Raw genomic sequence first — 21,709 nt, forward strand, 5'->3', positions numbered from 1 at the left:
TTTTAAAAATATGACCTTGTCCATACTGTAAATTGGCTAGCTTCAAAAATAAAATGTCAGACATACTTACAGAACTTCAATACTACACATAAATGGTTGATGTTATTAAAGAAAAATATATTACCCCAGGATTTTACAATTATTTCTATCTGTCAGATACATTGGTCCCAAATTATGTTTACACCTACAAGTATAATCTATAAATTACACAATACCATAAGTTTCCTTAATTCTTTTTATGTATGTACTAAATACAATTTGTAAGTTTATAAGGGATTGTCCGCTGATGCTGTTCTTAAAGTCTAAAAGTATTAACTGTTTATCCCTGATGTAAAGTCACTAACAGGGCTTCTTGAAGTCTGTCTTTAAATAGCATAATTTTCCATAATATGCTTATGAAGTCTAGAAGCGAAGGTGTCTTGGTCATAACTGAAGCATTAGTAGACGTGAATGGTGCTTGTTTCATATTTCGAGTAACAAACAGTTTCATACTAAGAGGTAAGAGCTAACAGTATGTCAGTAATCATGTCGACGTTTGAGAAATTCGTTGTATCGGTATTTAAAGTGAATAATGAGTTGTTGATAGGTCACACTCATCTGTCGCTGTTACTTTTGTTCTGCGTTATAAAATTAAAAATACATGGCATGCATTGATCTCTTAGCCGTGCCAGGTCGTACGCGGCTCAACTTAACGACTTTGAGCGAAATAAAAATTCATATTTTTTTTTAAATGTAAGCAAATTTATTATTTTGATATATAAAGCTAAATATTTTACTTCGACGACACTTCTGTACCATTCTCAACATTTGTCATTTAACCTAACCTAGTGTATAAAGCTAGTCCTACTTGTATTATAGGAGCCCACGATGGTTTGTGGGGATTCCCTCAAGCCTCATAGAGGCCTATTGGATTGCAAATCTTGCATGATAAAAAGTAAAAAAATGTTTTATAGTAATGAGATCTAAGAATTTTGCGAGTATTCATTTAAATAAAACTAATATTTTTCGGTTTATACTACGCGTATTTTATTATTTAATAAAAATATGTTTTATAATGTATACCTTTTCATTGGTGACGGGATAGGCTACAGATGTTTAAAATAGTACAAAATACAGCATATTTTCTGCGGGCACGTAAAATAAATCTAAAATGATCTCTCATTCAATATTCTGAAATTATTGATATGACACAAACTTGCGGTCATTATTACAATGTGCAAAAAATTCGTCGTTTTGAAATACTTGAGTGCCTGGAACAAAGACATTATACGGTGTATATTTAACGTTCATCTTTATTACCTGGAGGTGCGGTCTCATAGCCCGACGATTCTTCGGAGGGATTAACCAAATCTGACAATAATTATCATTTTATTTATGAAATCATTAAAATAATGAATTTAATAGCTCAGGAAATAGCAGGCAAATGCAGAAAATGTAATTAGGTATTTTAAGTATAGTATTTGTATGTAGGTATAAAGAAATAAAAAACGGAGAAGAAGAATAAAATTTTTCTCGAAAATTCAAAATGAAAATTCAAATCTCGAAAACTCTAGCCACATTCTAAAATAATTAATTAAACATTTTTTTAATGTTGATAGTGACCTTAAGAGTTTTTGCAAAGTAGTAAATAATTATATAAACTATATCCGTATAACTTACCTATATCAAAATAATCAGCCGAAACGTTGGAAATACATTATTAATAACACCATAACTTTTCAAAATCCAGGTTTTGTTATTTCTTCTTCTGAAAATTGTCAGATTGTGCATGAGACGAAATTTCTCACTCTTCCATGGATTCACCGTGTGGGTGTGGGTTCATCGCGTTGGAGGGAGAGGAGCTCAACAGTGCCTGGTACTTGCTACCCTGGTGCTAGTGAAGGGGCCGCTATTTAACGCTCGTTAAACGTTCACCTCCACCTCCAAGGTCCTCTCTCTACCTAACCAAATTAAATTTTTTCGTTGTTTGAATTTTCTTCCAGACTAAAAAAAATGAGCTCGGATTGTCGAAATATTTGGTTGTCAATTTTTTTTACAAATCTGATCCCCTTTCCTTGGTCGGTGACCGTATATACGGGTCGCACATTAGGAAAAGACAAAAGTACACCCCTTCCTAAATAATAATAAAAAATGTGTTTATAACCTCAGAGTTTACCTGCCCCCAACGATGAGAAAAGTTTAATAAAATTTATTTTAATTGAACATAATTTTTAAAAATATTATTTACATTAATTGAATTAGTCATAAAACTTGTTAAATTGGACCGTACAAGTACCAATGGATATCTAGTCAGTTAGTTAGTCGCGCTAGCAGACGATCCGAAATAGCCATTTTAATGACCCTCCTTTGTTTATTCTTCCCGTCCGAAGGAGGGGTTTATTACGGGAAGACCGGGACGAGACGGGACGCTTGATAAATATAATGTCACTCAACAACCAGCAACGATGAATTTAAAACTGAAACGTCAAAAAGTCCACAGAGTATTTTACCGTTTAAAGTTTCATATATATACCTCCGTGTAATCAAATACTACATAGAATATTATGTTATGCAAACTATTATTGCCTTATAAACGTTAATTTCAATAACAAAATACAGTAATAGGCTAATAAAATGTATCCTAATCACTTCTTAATTACCTCATTAATTCAGAACGTACTTTGATAAATATATTAAGCGTTTTTCAGCCAACTCTGAAAATTATATACATATATAAAGAAGCAACTATAGTTGAACGATGTCATGTATAGAAAATAAAATATTTTAGAACTTTTGCATATTATTTAAAACCGATGCTGAGTTTGATTTAAAAGCCGAGATGTATTCTATAAACAGCGAGTTTTTAGGGAATGTATAACACATGTATTGTTGGCATCACAGCGTCCAACGTCTTAGGACATTTGAACCATTTCTTTAGTTTCTGTCGGCGTTACTCCGTCGCCTGTTTAACAGCGGTCTCGTACGGTTATTATAAAACTTCTTCCACACAACACGTTCAGTCTTCTGGATGCTGTTTCAATGTCGGCCCCTGGTTCGTCTTACGGCACAGTTGTCGGTGGTGCGCGCGATTCGGTCGTGTCAGATTAATATAAAAAAAATCATTAACGTTTCTATATTATTGTTTTAATTACTTTTAGCGGACGGCAGTAAATATAAATTTGGTGAGTTATTTTATTTTATAATTTATACATCGTGTGTCGCTTTCTTTTAAGTTAATCTAAACATAACTAATGTATCGTGCTAATTAAAAGTAAACCAAATATTGAAGACTAAAATATTTCATAACTTTTTATAAATATTTTCATGTCATTAAATCAATTAAATATCGTGTCTAAAACATAAATTTTGCATATGTTTTTAAAATAAATAAGACGACGCGTATTTCAAAAGTTTGATCTACCTAAATAATAATAGTTGCATACTACACTACATCTGACATCTCCTACTGAGATGTTTGAACGAATTTTTTATGTAAATGTTAATAAAGATGAATTAAAGTGGAAAAAATTTAAGTCTAAGAATAATAGTTGAGGGATATATTATAAAAAGTTGTCAGAGATTTGTAATTTTCTGAATTTAAATATGGATTTTGTTAATCGTATTTTGACGTTATTGCGTGAAAATTGACATTATTTCGTCGCCTTAGGAAAATTACTAGAAAATTATCAAAAAATACCTATTACCTGATTTACACTGTATTAGGTACTAAGGAATTAATATCAAGTGGTGCGAGTAAGTATAAAATGTATTTAAATATTTAAATTTGTAGCACGAGATGAAACCTCGAGATAATGTTTTGAATTGGAAAAGAAAAGTCAAAAGAGCTTAAATTATTTAATAAATTTGATTGTATTTACTTAAATAAGGCCTTATTATAGAGTTATTTAAAAGTATTTATTCAAGAGTAGTAACTGGTGGTTGGCGTTTAAAGATAGATTTCCACAGAGATATGAAAAAAGTCACAGCTGTGTATGACCATTCATAAAATTAAAATAATTGTTTCCTTAAATTCATAAAAACATAGCTAGCAGTGATCGATTTCATCGAAGCTAGACTCAGAATCTGGAACATCAAGATGTTATGGACCGAGGTCCATAACCAATTAGTGCTAGTCCAACAAGCGAGTGCACAGTTATTTGATCTTAGATTTTATAAGCTAATGTTTTAAGGGTTCACATACAACTCCTAGCGAAAATAGTTAAAAATATAGGTGACATCAGATTTTAGTATTCCTATCAGTAACACATCATGAGCTTATCCCAAAATAACCATTCTGGTTCTGACATGATATTGGATTTAAAGTGACGCAATTTTCCTCATTATACGCTGTCATCGGAACTACACTTTGATGTAGTCGACTGGTGGAGATAATAGCTCTAAAATGTTATTAAACAAAGTTTCTACATCGATATTCAAATCCAATCGATCGGTAAAGTTTTCAGTTGTAAATTATATAGTCTTGTCGTAAAGCAATAATGCTATGAGTTATACCAAAGTACAGAAGAAAAAAAATATTGAACTTTAATATTGTTGTTTACTTTTTCTATAAGTTTAGAAGGTTTATATAGACTATAGTCCAAATAAAATCTCATAAACATTTCTTTTCGGTTTTCATGATGTCACTTGGTGTCACGAAAAAATTACTTTAAAAGAAAAAACAAAAATGGTAAATTGTCCATATCGTTGGCTGAATAAAAAGATTACTTATAATATCTCACTAAAAGGAGTTCTTCTATGTTACCTCTAACACTATCGTTTTTTTTTCCGGCGCTACAGCGCACTCGTTCGTCTGTTACGCCGTGGATGCCAGCCTGATTGCATGTTGGACGTAACTTTATTTATTGCGGCTGAACGCCACCGACGCGAGATATTCGAACGCTTTATATTCGATTTATGGGTTTAACGTTTTAATTCCGACCGTTCTCATTGTTTTGATTTTGATTTAACCATAAACTTTAATAATGCAACGGCTGTTTCTCCACATTAATTTGGGAGTATTTGTAGCATAAATTTATTTTCGGTTTGTGTATAAGTATACAAATAAATTCGAGCGGGGGCTTGGTTTTATTTTATCATTTATCAAGAGCCCTTCTTGCTTGCTGTAAAAGTATTTTATTGGAGTTTGTATTTACATTGCTCGATAATTTAGTTTTATTCCAATAATTTAATGACATTACATAGATGAAACAATTAAATAACTTGATCTGCTACGTGAAATTAAAATCTATTCCTTACTTAAATTATATTCTTGCACGATTCTTAAAGTTTAGTATAATTTGTGATAACTTATACGATTATAAATTTTTTCAACTGTTATGCTTTACAGAACACTTACTTAATACGAACTATTAATAGTTATATAATGCTGGGTATGAGACGTGCATCGGACGGTACAAGGTTGTATGTAAGTCTTGCCAAGATTGCAGAACGTCGCGCGATTTACGGCGCTCTCACGACGTTAGGGCCGGGCTACATGCATGTAAACAAACACGTGGCTTTGTCGTGTCTATGATGCATTAGCTCTTGCTCGATATCGGTATTTGCTTAACACAAACCAATTGTTTTATATTGTACATAATATGACTGATTGATTGACTATGACTGTAAGTGATTGATTAACTATGACTGATGATTATAATGATATTATTATTAGAGGCGAATGAAAATGAAATTAGATATTTAGTCTAAAAATATCAAAAACAAAAACAAAAGATTACTGGCCGAACAATTGTTTCAAGAAGCTATCAGTGATCTCTTTGTAGGCGCGGCCTAAACAACAAATTATGCAAAGCAGTACGCAGGATTGTTTGTTTGTTGATGGATGGTTTCCTAAAGACTGCGTGTTGTAGTTTTAACATTACATTAATTAAACACTTTAGATTTTGATTGATTTACTAATTTATAATCTGCCATAAAAGTATGACCAATACACATTTGAAGAAACAGTCCCGTCATTTACATTGTCATGAATTTAGTAGTCTTAGCATCACGTACGTCATCGAGTCTCAGTTACTGAGATGCGTTCTTTCAAATATTAGTTATAACAACAATTCTCATGTCATCGAAATAAACCGGTTTAAGACGACGTAGTGTGGCCTCGAGAAACCATTTAAACGAGCTTTGTCGATTAGTTTATAATGAGTGTGTAACCATATATTTTACAGAAGAGTAAAAATATCTTAACATATTCTTATTATTCTAGTACGGATATCATTCAACATGACTATTATGTTGTTACGTAAATTTTGACGTAAAATCTTAAATAACCATCCACATCAGTCTTCCTAACAGCTTGCACGTAATAATATGTACCGTAATAATATTCCAAGTAATCTCCTCACGTCAAAACATCAAAACAGTTGCGATGATTCAGTTAATATTCTATATAAAATAACATTCACCTTCTAAGAGGAATCCACAAGTATAATACTTCCCTAAACACTCACACGCATCCGTCGTCTAACGTCTTACCAAGGTATTTATGTTTATTAAGCTCATAATAATTGAATCCTGTATTGTATTTATATAATAACAATATTTTTACAATATATTTATACGTCACACATATATATGATACCGACAACAGGCGTCGTGGCCGTAAGTGAAATGTTCTAATCGTAGACCAATAACCGCTCGGAGTCTACAATCGCTTCCCAATCAATGCACTCAGTTCTATTTACACTCCTCGCACTTATCAAGGGATTTTGGAGCGGTTTATAATTCCAATGTAATGCTTTGAATACACGCCAAAATGTAAATAAACTGATATTACCATATGTAAGTGAGTAGCTTCATATAGGCGAGAACGCTCTCAATAACATACGTCGCTAAACAGTGGATACGAAATGGCAAACAGTAGTGTTGATACATCATAAAAATTATTAAAACAGCCTTTGCCTCAGACTTCGTCTACATTATTTTCGGAATCAGCTCAGTAAGAAATATATATGAAATGTACTAGAACAAAAGATATGGTAATTATCCGGCAGCGACGTCTTTAGCCTGTGTCACGTGACTTCATACACAATACACTATCATGCCTTGATCCTACTATAATTACACTTCATTTCGGAGTATACTAGGGCCGATATTTTATTGTGGTGTCTAAATTATATTACTGTACTATTTCATCAAAACCCTCGAAGTAGTTTACGCGTGAAACATCACCAACCATATACATACATACTTACAAACATTCACTCTTATAATATTAGTAGGAACTAGTGGAATGGCGTTATACACATGTCGCATGCTATAAAATCATTTGTATATATCTTTCAGCTGACACGAATTTTACTGTAAAGTCAACTGACGGCGTTCTAAAAATATAGTTTTAAATTATGAGCGACGAAATCTGTATTTATATTAGCAATCATCTAAAATCTAAATCGAAAAGTAACAATCGAGCACTCGTCATTGACATCGATAATAAACCGCGAGCGATGGATATTATACGGAAGGTTTGGATAAATAATAAACAGCGAGCGATGGACGGAGGAATACGAGCTGTGTGTCAGCGGTCAGCGAGCAGGTGGATGTTGAAATATGTTTATGGCACAATTTTTCATCGCCGCGATGACGTCACGAGTCAACCGCGTCCCAAATACACGACCAACAAAACAAGAGCCTATGGGAACGTATTGAGATATAAAGATGTTACTGTTAAAGTTATTTCATTTAAAACAAAACAATTTAATTAGTTTCAATTATGTTTCAGTTGACCTGTTTCATGTCAAAAAATTATATTTTCAACTTTGACACTAAGTTATATACATTTTTATGTGTGTATGTTCCTCACTGAAAGTGTACGTAAAAAAACTAAAGAACCATTATTCAAGAGGTTTTGATGTTTTATAAATACTAAGTTAATAAATGGGGTTTTTATGAAGAACTTTAAATTCCAGTGACATATAAGAATACTACTTTTATTTAATTCATATTAGTTTTGAAGAGGTTTACTTCAGTGTCATAAAAAATAAATAAAATATTGTGCATCAGTGAACTGAGAGGAAGGAAACAAAATAAAAATGTATTATTTGCGCTCTCTATGCCCAACGTTATTATTGATAAAAAAATATAATTGTATCCCTGTTCATTGTATACATATATGAATTTCTTTCGCATTATTCCTACTCGAGATCAATAAAGGTCATTTGGGTAGACCTCGTCTTGTTTTAAGAGCATCTTAATAACATAAATAGCTATCTAATCTAATCTAAATAGCTATCTTATCTAAACTAATCTAACCGAACAATTAAAAGTCATTTTTAAAGTTTTAGATTCAATCGTAAACTGAAATTTCTGTTCTCAAAAGACGGACGCTTGTGTTGTCTTCGAGTTGTTTGAAGTCTCGGCTGAAATTAGCTTTTTGTTTCAGATCAGAAGATCGATTCATCATGAACAAGAAGACTCATAAAAAGAAGGTTTGTTGCTTTAGAGTTTGTGTGATAATATTTTTCAAGCAATTTTAAAATGTAGGTCACGTAAATATTTTCCATGGCGTATAACTGGAGACGATTAAGATGAGAATCGGAGCAAACCTTAAATAAAATAAATAAGTAATCCGCTAAGTCTTGCTAGCAGCTAGAGACGTGCCAACTACCAATTGGTGCCGGATAGAATCCTCTCATGCCGTCTTCAGCTGCTTTAAAGACCAAAGATATGGTTTTGTTAAAATTATTACATTTATTACTATATGTTATAAAATTACATTATACTGTCTCTTCGTGTGGTAATAATACGATTCTATCTTCAAATTTTTCGCAGCTGAACAAATTATAGCGCTCATTCGAGGGAAATACCAGAGCATTGTGTAATTCGAAATCTATTTATTCGTATACGAAATCTCATTTAAATCCGACAATTCAAGTCGATGAGTATCATAGCAATGATTCAGGTGATTTACGATAATGGTCTCACGGATTATTTCGTTATATATAAACACTTGCAATGTACGTGTTGTGGCCCTCGAGATTTTGAGATACCAAGTTCGTCTATTTCTAGTTGGCAATGATGCAAACTAGCAATCGAGCAATCCAGCAGTTGCTTAAGAGACTTTAGTTTGCACAAAATTATTGCGAGGACCAATAACGAGAGCGTTGAAATGTATTTATTTCTTATTGACGGACAGTCGCCTGTACGCATGTTGAACACGGGGCTCCGGGAGCCATGCCAATAAAGAACAAGCGGCCGCTGTGTAACTCCCATAATAATTGGAACGATTTCTTTTTGAAAGATACTTAAAGTATTTAACTATCTAAAAATAGTGTTCCCAGATAACAACATCATCTGGGAACATATTTTTAAGGAACTTTATTCAAATCAATGTATTCCTTTTTTTGCAATTGGTACGAATATTATTATAAGTTGATAGAACTTTTAAAATATAAAAGCAGATTTTGTTATTAGTGACACTTTAACGGTTTATCGGTAAACGTATATTAAGTTGGGATAATCATAAATTAAATTTGAATGTTGTAATAGAAAGATTTCCCTTTTATCTTAAAGAGCATTTCAGATGCAGCTCGTGACTCGTGAGTGAGTTATCCATGAAAGAGATTTAGCTGTTGTGATGAGGAATACGAATATATTTTACCTGAAATACAACTGACGGTGATCATTATAAAATTTAATTTATATAATAATTAATGTGCAAAAGACAAATTATAAACGTATAAGACTTCAAAGGAGTTGCTGTAAATATCTATAATCAAGGGCTACGTACATTTGTGTCATAAAGTAATCGTGTCTCAAATAGTCTTCAGCGACACTTCATTTGTCAAAAATTTTATTCAGTTTCCGCCGTCCGAAACTAATTCATAAATTTCCGGATAAACGCTCGTGTTATTTATGATAATAATCTATATAACATACCATTTACAATGTTAATCTCTGTAACAGTTTCAAAACTCTTTAGTAATATATTTTTTTCTTTCTTCCTTAGTATACTTTTTAGTTATACATCTCAACAATAATAGTCGAAAAACTAAATTGCAATCCAAAATTGTACGACAAAATTGACGAGAACAATTGTACGAGACAATTTTAATGACAACGCTATACAGATCTTTATATGAACGGTCGCATTATACAATAGATTGTTTAATATAAATAATAACTTAATGTATACGTAAAGCATTAAAGACTACAGTCGAAAAGAAATAAAGTTTTAATGTTTTAATCGGATAGAAGAGGTTTTATTTATAATAAATAAACTATTATTTTCTAATTCAATCTTAACTCTCCTTTACTCTCGTCGCGTCATTGTGTGGAAGTCCTTCTCTATTTCTCGGTCAAGTCGTCACTCTATTGTTTTAATACATACATCGAAAGCTCCTCCAGAGTCTTACAATGTTGATTTCTTTAATACTTTTTTTTTATTGTAACAAAGCTTAAGTTAACAATTCATTTTTAGGATGAAACTTATCTTTTCTGCTTTACTCGAATTACTTCAAATAATATCACAATGAAAGAATGAGATATTATTTTAACATTTATTATGTTTAATATTTAATTTTAACGAACAACTTCATTATTCAGAGCAGAGCAGGAACATTTTGAAACCGAGTTTGTTTTAAATGGTAATATTTACACCGTCAAGAAAGTAGCGCGTTGTGTGACATATCCTATACAACCTAATAGTTAACAGGCGATAATTAATTAACAAGAGCTCACTACTACACTATGCTGTAGATAGACCACGATATATACGTGACAAGACATTAAATATAAAAAAATAATTATATATCAAAAAATCTATACATTAAGATGTAAGTTTAAAATGTTAATAGATGTTGTCGAGAGTCATATCCATCTATATAAATCAATGAGCGAGATTATAAAATGGTTTTTCACAAGGAGCTGTTGGTAAAGTCAAGTGGAAGACAGAAATATACGAACATCGTCAGCGAACAACACGTCCACGGTCTCACACGTCACACGAACTGACACTTCTCACTCCACAGACGTGGGATCCATTCATAAAAATTGTCTCATCATATTTATATTTACACTATGATACTGCGATGGATGTTCTGTGTGAGGTGAACTTATAACAATACACTCTCATCCGGCGAGCGAGGTAGTCATGGTAACATGTTGCGTTTGGTTACAGAACAAGAGGCGGAATAAAAACGATGGGCGGAATAAAGAAAATGCCGGAGCTGAGAAAGACAAGACAGCCGTCGAAGATGGAAAGGAAACGGGCGCGGAAGATAAGGCGGCTGAAGATCTGTGCTACGAAATCAAACATTCAGATGTTATGGGAAGGTAAAATAATAATAGTTTATATAAATTTACATATTAAATTTAACTATCAATACAAAAATGAAATAAAAGAAAATTTGTATATAACATTTTTTTTCCAAATACAAATTAAGATTGATCTGCATTTGAAGTCCTGTTACATATAAATGTTTTAGTAGGGCAGTTCTAAGTAGTATTTTGGGTGTTATATTTAAGATACATAGTAGCGACGAGGGACATAGAGCCTGGTGAGGTGATCATCACAGCACCAGCTCTCGTGGTGGGACCCTGCTCTGGATGTGGCCTGATCTGTCTTGGATGCTATCGAGAGTTGGAAGAAAGTCATTTAACAAAGTAAGGCTATTTATAGGAAATGTTATTCAATATAATATTGACCCGAAATAAGAGCATGATAACTATAATTTTATTGTACTTGTTACAAATATCTCCTGTTTTTGGATTAATTTTATGAATTAATATGAATATAATACTTAATATACATTATCCTTCACGTGCTATCTCCAGATGTTCTGGTTGCAAGTGGCCTCTCTGCAGCAACTCGTGCTTCGGTCTCGGCAAGTACACTGGACATTCCAAATACGAATGTGAAACACTCAAGAAAATCCCACCGGACTATAAAAATATGGAGGAGTTGAGAGATTCGTACCACGCCATCACGCCTCTAAGGTTTGTTACACTACCATTTTATACGTTTAATTTTACGATTGGACATTTATTATTCCATAAAAAATAAAGAAAGACAAACAAAATTTCAACATTCAACATATATTATCACTACCTTTTTTCTATTTTAATATAATAATTATTTCAGTCAAATTAAAATAGTAAATTTGCTTTAACAAGGTACAAGGTTTTTACGTGTTTATAAAACGTTTTCAGATGTCTACTTTTGAAAAAGGAAGACCCGAGTAAGTGGTGTGCGTTGTCTGAGATGGAGTCACACAACGCGATCCGACGCTCTCGTGGCGACATCTACCCCATGAACGACAGGAACGTGGTGCAGAGACTCAAGAAATGGGGGCTGGAGTATGATGATGATGAAGTACACACGGTCTGCGGTATATTAGAGGTTAGTTAAAATATATTAGTTCCAATAAAATTACATTCAAATTTAAAATCATCAATGGTAGTGACAAACTTTCAATAGTTAGGTCTTTCCTAGCTCCTCCTATAAATGTGATTTGCGTATAAAGTTTTTTTTGTGATATTGTAATTATTATCAAAAATTTGGTTTGAAAAATAGGGCATATTTTGTATGTATGTAAATTATCGACGATAAACGTCTCAGGAAGCTATCTCTCAAATATTTGACAAACCTTCATGTTTTGACTTAGCAGTATTTCCTAAATATAAATATTCAATTTTTGTTTTCCAAATATTCAATTGTTGTTTTAAATAATGCGCTATAATTGATTGATTGATTTAGGTTATACACAGAATATATGAAGTGCTCCGTTATGTTTAATGAAAATGCAAACTGGAACTAAAATATACTATATATATAATTTACATTATCCCGGCTTGTTTATTTAGTTATATAAATATATATGTATGTATACGTTTAGAGATGAAAACATAGAATAAAATTATTATTTGCATGGAAAACCGCGCAAAAGTTTTTCATAACGTCAATCGTTAGTTTACGCCTTTGGTTTATTATAAATAAACATTACTGCATCTCTAACTAGCACAATTTTACAGTCACCATAGTAAAATAAACTTGTGTCATCGACGTATAACGTCACACTGAAGACGATTTTAGAATGCTTGGCTTTTATATATGTGAGAAACAAAGATAGTTTTAAAATTTCGCCCTGAGATATTATTAATATTAAACGTGTAATTTTTATTAATGGATATAATATATATTTTTAAAAGGTGAATGCCTTCGAGGTCGGCGCCAGTGGTGCGAACGCGCGTGCTCTGTATAGTGAAGCTTATCTGCTGGCTCACGACTGCACTCCGTCCACGAGTCACACGGACCACGAGAGACGGCCCGGACGACCTCTCACCATCAGAGCGGCCATCAGACATGTTCCAGGAGACGTCATCTCACTGTGCTACGCTTACACACTACAGGTGACGCTAATATAACACTACCAACTATTTCAATTCCATTTAATATTGAAAAATACTATATATCATATTAACTAAAATATGTCCTAATAAAGGTAGTCTTTCCTTGAACCGACCGATAGATAAGGCAGTTTATCATCAGAGAAAATAGAAATATAGGATTAAATTTACTTTAAAGCAATAATAAGATGAGGAAAGAAATTACGATTTAGGACTCGCCTCGATGATCACATACTAATTACACCTGATTTAGTACAACAATGCATTTTTTTAACTGTATTGTCATTCGCTATTTTGGAATGAATTTTAATGTAATTAATATATAATTTAGATTTAATACAGATTTATTTCCTAAATATATTTCCGTTGTATCCAGAAATTCTGTAACAGTTTTAAGACTTCTTTCGTCTCTCCAGTTATTACATCTGTTCCTGAATATGTCAACCAGTTCTTCTTCTTTATCTTTCTAACTTTATTTCTAAGTTTTCTTAGACTCATAACTCCATTGTTCACACCGTCTTTATCTCAGGGTACCCTGAAGCGTCGCGAGCATCTCGCCGTGTCGAAGTTCTTCATGTGTAGTTGTGTGCGGTGTGCGGACCCCACAGAGCGCGGTACCCAGGCGAGTTCTTTACGCTGCCCGCGGTGTGCCGGCTCTGTGTTGTCCACGGACCCTCTCCGCAGTGACGCGCTCTGGCGCTGCGCAGAATGTACATACGAGATGTCGGCCGCTACAGTCAAGTTACTACTGAAGAGGTAAAGTCAACCTACCACGTATGTAAACTCCACATTGTGATGTTGTTTATAATGTTTTGAGACAAGTAATTTGAAATTAACAGATATAGTCTAGGGATTTAAAAAATAAATATTATTTGATGACGTCTTTACTGATATTTCCGATTTCAACTTACCCCAATGGACTATTTTCTATATTATCTTATGTAATTCAACTCAAAAAATTCTTATCACCTTAATGTTATTGATAGTTTTGATTATCTAATTTGTATTTTCATCCAGATTGACGGATGAATTTGATCAAATAGACGCCAACGACGTCCAGGGCTTTGAGAATTATCTCACCAAGTACAGGAACGTGCTGCAACCCAACCACTACCTTAACTTGTCGGCGAAACACTCGCTGAGTCAGCTGTATGGGAAGGTAGCGGACTACATGATACATGAGATGACGGAAGAGCTGCTTCAGAGGAAGATCGAGATATGTAGAGACTTGATGAAAGTCTTCGATGTCATCGAACCGGGATACTCTAGACTCAGAGGTATTGACACAAAATAAAATATAGTGTATCATTATTTTAATATAACTATATTGGGTAAATCAAGTAAGCTTTGTTTATCAGTAACATACTAACTGTTGTTCCCTGAAAATTATAATGAACAATTGCAGGCATTACGCTGTACGAGTTACACGCTCCTCTGATGGTTTTGACAACCAGAGCATTTGAGAGGAAAGAAATAACAAAAGAGAATTTAAGAAATCGCTTGAAAGAGGTGAGATTATTAATTTTATGTTCTTGTTTTAATCATTTTAAAATAACGTCGTCAGGAGGTATTTATCTTCCAAAAATTTGTGTCGTCATATGACAGGAAGTGAATACAAGTTATGGTACCTAACGTCGTTTCTCTATACCTGATAGATAATATATTTCTTGGAGTCTTTGCGTCTAGCTTAAGTCCCTTGAGTACACAGAATGAGTTGCAGTCAAGAAGATAGTTTGTCCTAAATGGTCCCCCAACTATCCCCAGTCATTATCACGTGACCAGTCCCTGAAACTGTTCGTTATCTCCTCCAGATCGTCCGCTACCTCCGCGAGTCTGCCGTCATTCTCGGCTTCGAGCCGCGAGCTTCCCCCGAGGGTCTCATGGCCGGCGCCGCCCAACACGCGCTCTCCAAGATTAACACATGGGAACAAATCATAGGCAAGATTTCCTGAACACACATACAGACTAATTCATGTTTATGTTTAAACATCTGTTATCTTTAAGACGAAATATATTTTTATATTGTTTTTGACAATTAAAAGATTGTATATGTATATCTGTTTCAATAATAAAATTAATATGACCAATTCAAAAATGTGTCAATAAAAGTCTATATTTTGTATTTTTTTTTTAAATATTTTGTGATCTTCTGTGCTAGGACAATTTATTTTTTTGTTATAGATTAACATCCGTTTTCCCTTTATTTTAGTTCAATTAATTCTCAACTGATCATTTGTAAAATGAAATCACGTAATTTTTGTAACATTTCTCATACTCAAAAATAAATATCGCGAATGTTTTTACAAGTATTTTATTGATGTCTTTTAATATCCCCGAGATTGATTAAAAGTTTTGGTCTATGTAAAATTATATTACTATATTTAATACTTTCAAATGAAATTAAGTATTTAAATACGTCTATTTTGACGAAACCATAATTGTTTGAAGTAAAATACTAGAAGAGATAATTATTTCAAGTAAACATTTTGTAAACATTTTTATGTCATTCAAAGAATTGAACTTTGAGTTATTAACCTGAAGATTATCTTGGCTACATACTTTTTAACTTTATTTAGCTATCGCAACTCAACAAGAGTGATGAATAGATGGCAAAAAAAAACATTACACGTCCTATTCTGGAGTTTGAATTGGTTGTCTTATTGAAAACAATTAAAACATCGTCATCCAGAATTGAAATCATTGAAAATAAAATAAATACAAATCACTTTTGAACTTAACGCTCAAGAAGTGAAGATGTGCAAGTGGTATCCTAACAACATGGCACATGAGAAGAAAATAAGTAAATTACATTAGCAAAAAAATATCCATAATATACTTAAATATAAATGAATTAATTTAGAACCACAGCTTGGTTAATACTAATCTAGCCTATGCTCAAATCTGTAAAGCAGCCAGCCTCTGGGTATCCTAGACCTGTAGGATACACTTTGCCCTTTGGAATTACAGTATCCTCTTCTTACCATCGAAAAAAAAGACGAACTGTGGGTCTCCATCTTTTCGTTGTAGATCTTCATCAAATCCAGACAAAGCAATACGCTTACTCCTCCATGCACAAAGCAAAGGATTGGACCACTTTGCCTGTTTCTGTATTTGATAACATTCTTCTTTGAATGATAGCGAGCTTCGTGAACTTAGTAACTCAAACTTGTGATCACTGTAACAAGCGATATATAAAAAACATTGAATTTGTTAAAGATTTTATTTTGCGACTTGCACTTGGTAAATTTGTGGATAAAACCGTGTGGTGTGTTTTATGAAGCCAAGATATAAATTTAAAACTTTATGAAACATAAAAAGTAGATCATTTAATGATAAAAAAATAAACTGCAAGCATCTTTATTTAAATCATTGACCAAAACATATATACTACTGAGCACGAATACCGATTATACAAATGCTATAGGGTCAGCTGACACGAACCATTCGCACTATAATTTTGCCTTGACAGTTGTGACATGCCGTACTTTCCATTTCTCCCCTACTTCTCGCATGGTTATCATGCGACATGCAATAGATGGACAAGAAAATGTGACGCGAGGAATAAAATGTTTTAATGAGATCTATAACATATGCATTTAGAAAGTGTTTACTGTTTTGTCAATTTATCTAAAGTTATGGTATCGCACTCCTCCTACAGATGAGAAATAATTGAAATCGATCTAGTAGTTTCGCTTCAGCTTCGTTTCAAAAATCATAATAACCTTTTTTATACTATACAAACTACAGTACTACAGTCTATTAATTAAATTCCATTAGCCTTTGCTTGGTTTTGTGTAATTACATTTCAATTATATAAATTTATCTCGTTTCTATTTAGTTGCAGTATTTTTTCCACATATAAATAATTATTATTATAGTACACATGTAGATATTTACGGGCGGTTCATGTTTCACATGCCGTCAGTTTATTTTTATCTCATAAAGCTTGTGCCCGAGCGCAGTGCCGGTCCAATCTTTCAGACTTCATCATTATTTTATTTAAATACGTGTTGTATTATACATTTTTATTAATATTGAGTATTTATTTACCTCATGGTGAGTAAGTAGTAAAAGCATATAATTGTAATCTTATATAAATTCCCTCAAGTAGTAAATATTTAGATAAAACTATTTTTGTAGATTTATAATAAATATCCTATTATTATTAGAAGAAAAGATGAGATAATTATTTAAAAATCAATCTCCTCCATGTGTTTTAGTTGTGTAAATAATGGCAGTGGAGGAGCCTTGCGAAGTATGTTTGACGCCAACAGAGCAAAAGTGTTCAGGGTGTCAGATAGTCCATTATTGTTCGAGGGACCATCAAAAACGACATTGGAAGCTACACAAGCTTCATTGTGTTCCAGCCAAGATCAAAGAACTTCCCGGCATAGGGAGATATCTTGAGGCAACAAGAACTGTAAAGGCCGGCGATGTTATAATGAAAGAAGCTCCTCTTATTACTGGTCCAGCTCAAGTAATATAATGAGCAATGTTATTAAAATATATCTTAGGCCTAAGCCTAACTAAATAATGTTTGCAGATAACGCCACCAGTGTGTCTGGGATGCTACGTGTTATTGGAAGAGGGTAAAACGACGCGTTGTGATAAGTGCGGTTGGCCATTTTGTTCTGAAAAATGTACCCATAATTCAGTTCACGAGCCAGAATGTTTTTATACCCAACAAAGAGGTGAAAAGGTAACATTGTTAATCGAAACTACAGATGTAAATTTATTAAACTACAGGTTTTAATTGAAGTTATTGAGTTATTGTGTTAAAAAGTTAATTTTCTGCTAGTCGTAAGTGGAATTAATAAAGACAACTTACAACTTCCAAAGCAACTTTATTAAAAATATTGACAACTGGGACATTGTTCCTTCCTAAGTCTAGCTACGATTTCTTGTCTCTAGTGAAACTTTATACGGTTACTTGATAAGTTTATTTATATTATAGGTGTCGATATCAACGTATGGAATACCGCATCCTAATTACCAATGTGTCACGGTATTGCGGTGCTTGTACCAACGAGATCACAACATGAAGCTGTGGAATAAGCTGCAAGCACTGGAGACACATACAGAGGATAGGAAGGGCACTGATAAATGGGAAAACGATAGAAAGATGGTAGCACAGTTTATTTGGAACTTTTTCAAATTGGAACGACTATTCAATGAGGAAGAGATTATGAAATGCTGTGGTATTATTCAGGTATATTCGTTTGAGTCTGTTTTAGTCTATGCCTAATATTTTTCATATAACCCTGTAAAAATCATGATATTTTTTGTTCAGATTAACGGCCACGAGGTACCGCTTCTTGAACCGGAATATGTGGCTGTGTTTGACAAAATTTCTATGGTAGAGCACAATTGTAGGGCCAATTGTAACAAAAGCTTCACCTCTAATGGCGAAATCGTGAGTGTATCAAAATCAATGTTTTTATTTGACAATTATTAATTCATGTCTTTACTTTGTACGATTTTCTCCTACGAATAACTTTGGCAATAATTTTGTATCCTTGTATTTTATATAAGGGATGTTAATTTACTTATTTACGAATGTGTATGCAGATCCTTAGTGCTGGTGTTGCCATTCCTCGAGGCTCCCATATATCGGTCTGCTACACGGACCCGCTTTGGGGCACGGAAGCGCGCCGACACCATCTCTCCGATTCTAAATTTTTTGAGTGCTCTTGTGAGAGATGCTCTGATGTCACCGAGTTCGGAACCATGTTTAGTGCTGTGAAGTGTAAAAAGAAGTACGTGACTGTACAACATTTATTCTTTTATCTTTTTGGAAGTTATTTATATTTTTTGTTGATCTTTTAGAAATTGTAAAGGATATCTTTTACCAGACACATTCATTCTACCAATTTTACATAAAACTATATCACCGGATCCCGCAACGAAAGGATTGGATAATAAGTTTTGGAAATGCAAAGAGTGTAAGGATGAGGTTTCAGATGAAATTATACAGCAACTGCTTCAAGATATAGGAAGAGAATTGAGCATTATGGAGAAAGGGAATCCAGATGCATGTGAGAGGTTGGTTCCAATAAAACAATGTAATCTCCAAAGAAACATTCATCACATACCAACAGCAGTTTATTAACTGTCATGATTCTTTTAATTTTAATTTTTTAAGCTTTGTGCCATACACTCCTATTTAATATATTTTTTTGAAGGTTATATGTTATGAAAAAACAGTATTTAAATTTTTTATCTTTGTTTCTTTTCAACATCCAGGTTTATAGAGCACTGTGCAAGCTACTTACATCCTTCACACTACTACATGATAGATGCAGGACTAGCGCTGGCACAGCTGGTGGGTCAAGACACAGGTCTAGCAGTTGTCTCAGACGATCGACTGCTGCTCAAAACGCAGCTGTGTCGGAAGATCACCGAGTTGTTGAATATCTTAGCGCCAGGTCAGCTATTCATTGAAACTAAGATTGTTTACGAATATTATTTTTATCCTTTACTTTCCCTTTTTTTTTTAGTAAACAATTTTATTTAGACCCTAAGAATAAAATCAGAAATTAATATCTTCTAGTATGAACGATATATTTGAATAATATTGCATCCAATGTCAAAATACAGAGACAGGTTGGTTGTCTCACTTTAAACGGTATTCCAGCTGAGAGCAGGGTACGCGGCTCCCTCCTGTTCGAGTTACACGCGGCCGTGGCTGAAACCGGACGAAGGAAAGGTCTTGTGGAAGGACCCAACGTCATGCTGGGATACATTTTGGTTTGAACTAATCTTAAACTTATTTATGCTTATGTTATTCAATATCTTAATTTTTTTTATAATACGACGGATCATCTCCGTGTCTTAAACTAAGCATGTGTATCTTAAACATGTGTTAATAATTTAATTTGAATAGATTACGCACATAAATTTGTGCTTATTGAAAAAAAAATGTAACTTAAAAAAAATACGAAAATTAATGATTTTCTTATATCAGTGACGACAAAACTATAAAAAATAAAGTGTGCATAGACCATTTCATGGATTGCCTCTAATGGTCTTCATGAGGTCAAAGGTTGTCGGGTTGTAAATATTAGTTTTATAAAAATGAAAAATAACCTTCTGAAATTAAAGATATTAATCTTTATTGAATGTAGTTGAATAAGTATAAGAAAGGTAAAGGTATGCTGTCACATAAACATTCTTTACATGGTATCTTATATAGTTTGATAAAGAAAAACACAATTAAAATATTCAATAATATTAAGTTTTTATCTCAAAGCCTACAAGAGTCTTCAGGTTAAGTCATATCCAATAGTTATTTATTAAGATAGTCATGGTAAAATTAATAGAAATGTCAGTACCATCGTGGACGCATAGAAACTTTAAAAAGAATAGATAAATACGAGAATAGTTCAGGAGCTCAATAAAATTAATATAATTTTTACTATAAATTTTGTTCTCCTCTACTCAGGAGTCGCAGAAAATCCTGGTGGAGTCATCAGCGTTGCTGGCACACGAACCACCAGAGTTACCTGAAGGCCGCCTGGGAAGACAGGCGAAAGTAAACCTGGTACAGATGGATGAGCTTATTAGGAATTTATCCGCAGCCCTGCCCTCGCCTATATAAATAAAAAGAACCCTTTATATTATGTTAATTTTGTTGTTGTGTAAAATAAATAGCTACATATATAATGATATGTTCTTTTAATCTCTAAATGTTAGCTAAATGGTTCAACTGAACGGAAATAAGGAATTTTGAATTAAAAAAGTCATAGATAAAGGACCCAACGCAAATTAAGAACTGGGAGATCGCTTTCCTGTTCTATATACATTTATAGCACATGTAATATATTTTAATTCCGATATCGGGATGGAGGTGTTGTTTTGAAATATATACCAGTGAGGTTAAATTTTTCTGTTTAGAATATAGGCACTAAATGATGCAAAAATATAAATTCTATAACTGTATTAACTGAAAATTAAATTAATTGTAATGAGATCTAAGATTTTCGCGAGTTTTATTCATTTAAATGAAACTAGTATTATTCGGATATAAAAAAAATGTACGATATACAAAATAAAGGTTGGATACTTCAATTTTATGTTATTATTACAATAGGGAACGTAAGTGCGTATTAAATAAATAATTTAAGGAAAATCTTAATATTCAAAACATAACGTACTCTTAGTGATAAAAAAAACAGCTTTGAGTATTTGAAGAAGGAAGTGAGATCTGCTCTAAAACGAGACGTCGACCGACATACTACATGCGATAGATGGACGAAAAAATGTCACTGTAGAAAAACCTTCTTTAATAATTATGTTTTTATTTTAATATACTTATAAAACACCTATGGTTTCTCGAAAAATCTTAACAGCACCATTTTAACTTGAAATA

At 33.0% G+C, this 21,709-nt stretch overlaps 2 protein-coding genes and 1 long non-coding RNA gene across 7 annotated transcripts; 2 read left to right on the forward strand and 1 right to left on the reverse strand.

Annotated features, from left to right (window-relative positions):
- Window positions 1–228: 228 nt before the first annotated feature.
- LOC133319282 (uncharacterized) lies at window positions 229–2,757 on the reverse strand. Of its 2 annotated transcripts, none has more exons than XR_009752961.1 (4): window positions 2,640–2,757; window positions 2,276–2,456; window positions 1,660–1,940; window positions 229–1,250 (listed from the first exon to the last, which is right to left on the reverse strand). It is a non-coding gene; the product is annotated as an uncharacterized LOC133319282 (long non-coding RNA). The 2 variants fall into 2 exon arrangements; XR_009752960.1 differs by having other exon boundaries at window positions 2,270–2,456.
- A 244-nt stretch (window positions 2,758–3,001) lies between these two features.
- Window positions 3,002–15,647, forward strand: LOC116771216 (SET domain-containing protein SmydA-8-like). Of its 3 annotated transcripts, none has more exons than XM_032663007.2 (11): window positions 3,002–3,161; window positions 8,378–8,423; window positions 11,114–11,268; window positions 11,461–11,598; window positions 11,770–11,931; window positions 12,145–12,334; window positions 13,144–13,344; window positions 13,871–14,097; window positions 14,359–14,618; window positions 14,747–14,850; window positions 15,153–15,647. In XM_032663007.2, the coding sequence occupies exons 2-11, from the start codon at window positions 8,397–8,399 to the stop codon at window positions 15,291–15,293; spliced, it is 1,605 nt and encodes a 534-aa protein (XP_032518898.2). In that variant the 5' UTR covers window positions 3,002–3,161; window positions 8,378–8,396; the 3' UTR covers window positions 15,294–15,647. The 3 variants fall into 3 exon arrangements, with proteins under 3 accessions (XP_032518898.2, XP_032518899.2, XP_032518901.2); XM_032663008.2 differs by lacking the exon at window positions 3,002–3,161 and adding an exon at window positions 6,363–6,475; XM_032663010.2 differs by lacking the exons at window positions 3,002–3,161; window positions 8,378–8,423 and adding an exon at window positions 10,880–11,042.
- Window positions 15,648–17,247: 1,600 nt separating this feature from the next.
- Window positions 17,248–21,004, forward strand: LOC116771466 (SET domain-containing protein SmydA-8). 2 transcript variants are annotated; one of them, XM_061523337.1, is made up of 10 exons: window positions 17,248–17,397; window positions 17,562–17,818; window positions 17,885–18,040; window positions 18,296–18,550; window positions 18,632–18,754; window positions 18,910–19,097; window positions 19,168–19,383; window positions 19,585–19,766; window positions 19,976–20,088; window positions 20,783–21,004. In XM_061523337.1, exons 2-10 carry the CDS (start codon window positions 17,573–17,575, stop codon window positions 20,936–20,938), a joined length of 1,635 nt encoding a protein of 544 aa, XP_061379321.1. In that variant the 5' UTR covers window positions 17,248–17,397; window positions 17,562–17,572; the 3' UTR covers window positions 20,939–21,004. The 2 variants fall into 2 exon arrangements, with proteins under 2 accessions (XP_061379321.1, XP_061379322.1); XM_061523338.1 differs by having other exon boundaries at window positions 17,378–17,401.
- Window positions 21,005–21,709: the final 705 nt, after the last annotated feature.

The sequence above is a fragment of the Danaus plexippus genome, chromosome 17 (assembly GCF_018135715.1).
Source record: "Danaus plexippus chromosome 17, MEX_DaPlex, whole genome shotgun sequence".
Taxonomy (NCBI): domain Eukaryota; kingdom Metazoa; phylum Arthropoda; class Insecta; order Lepidoptera; family Nymphalidae; genus Danaus; species Danaus plexippus.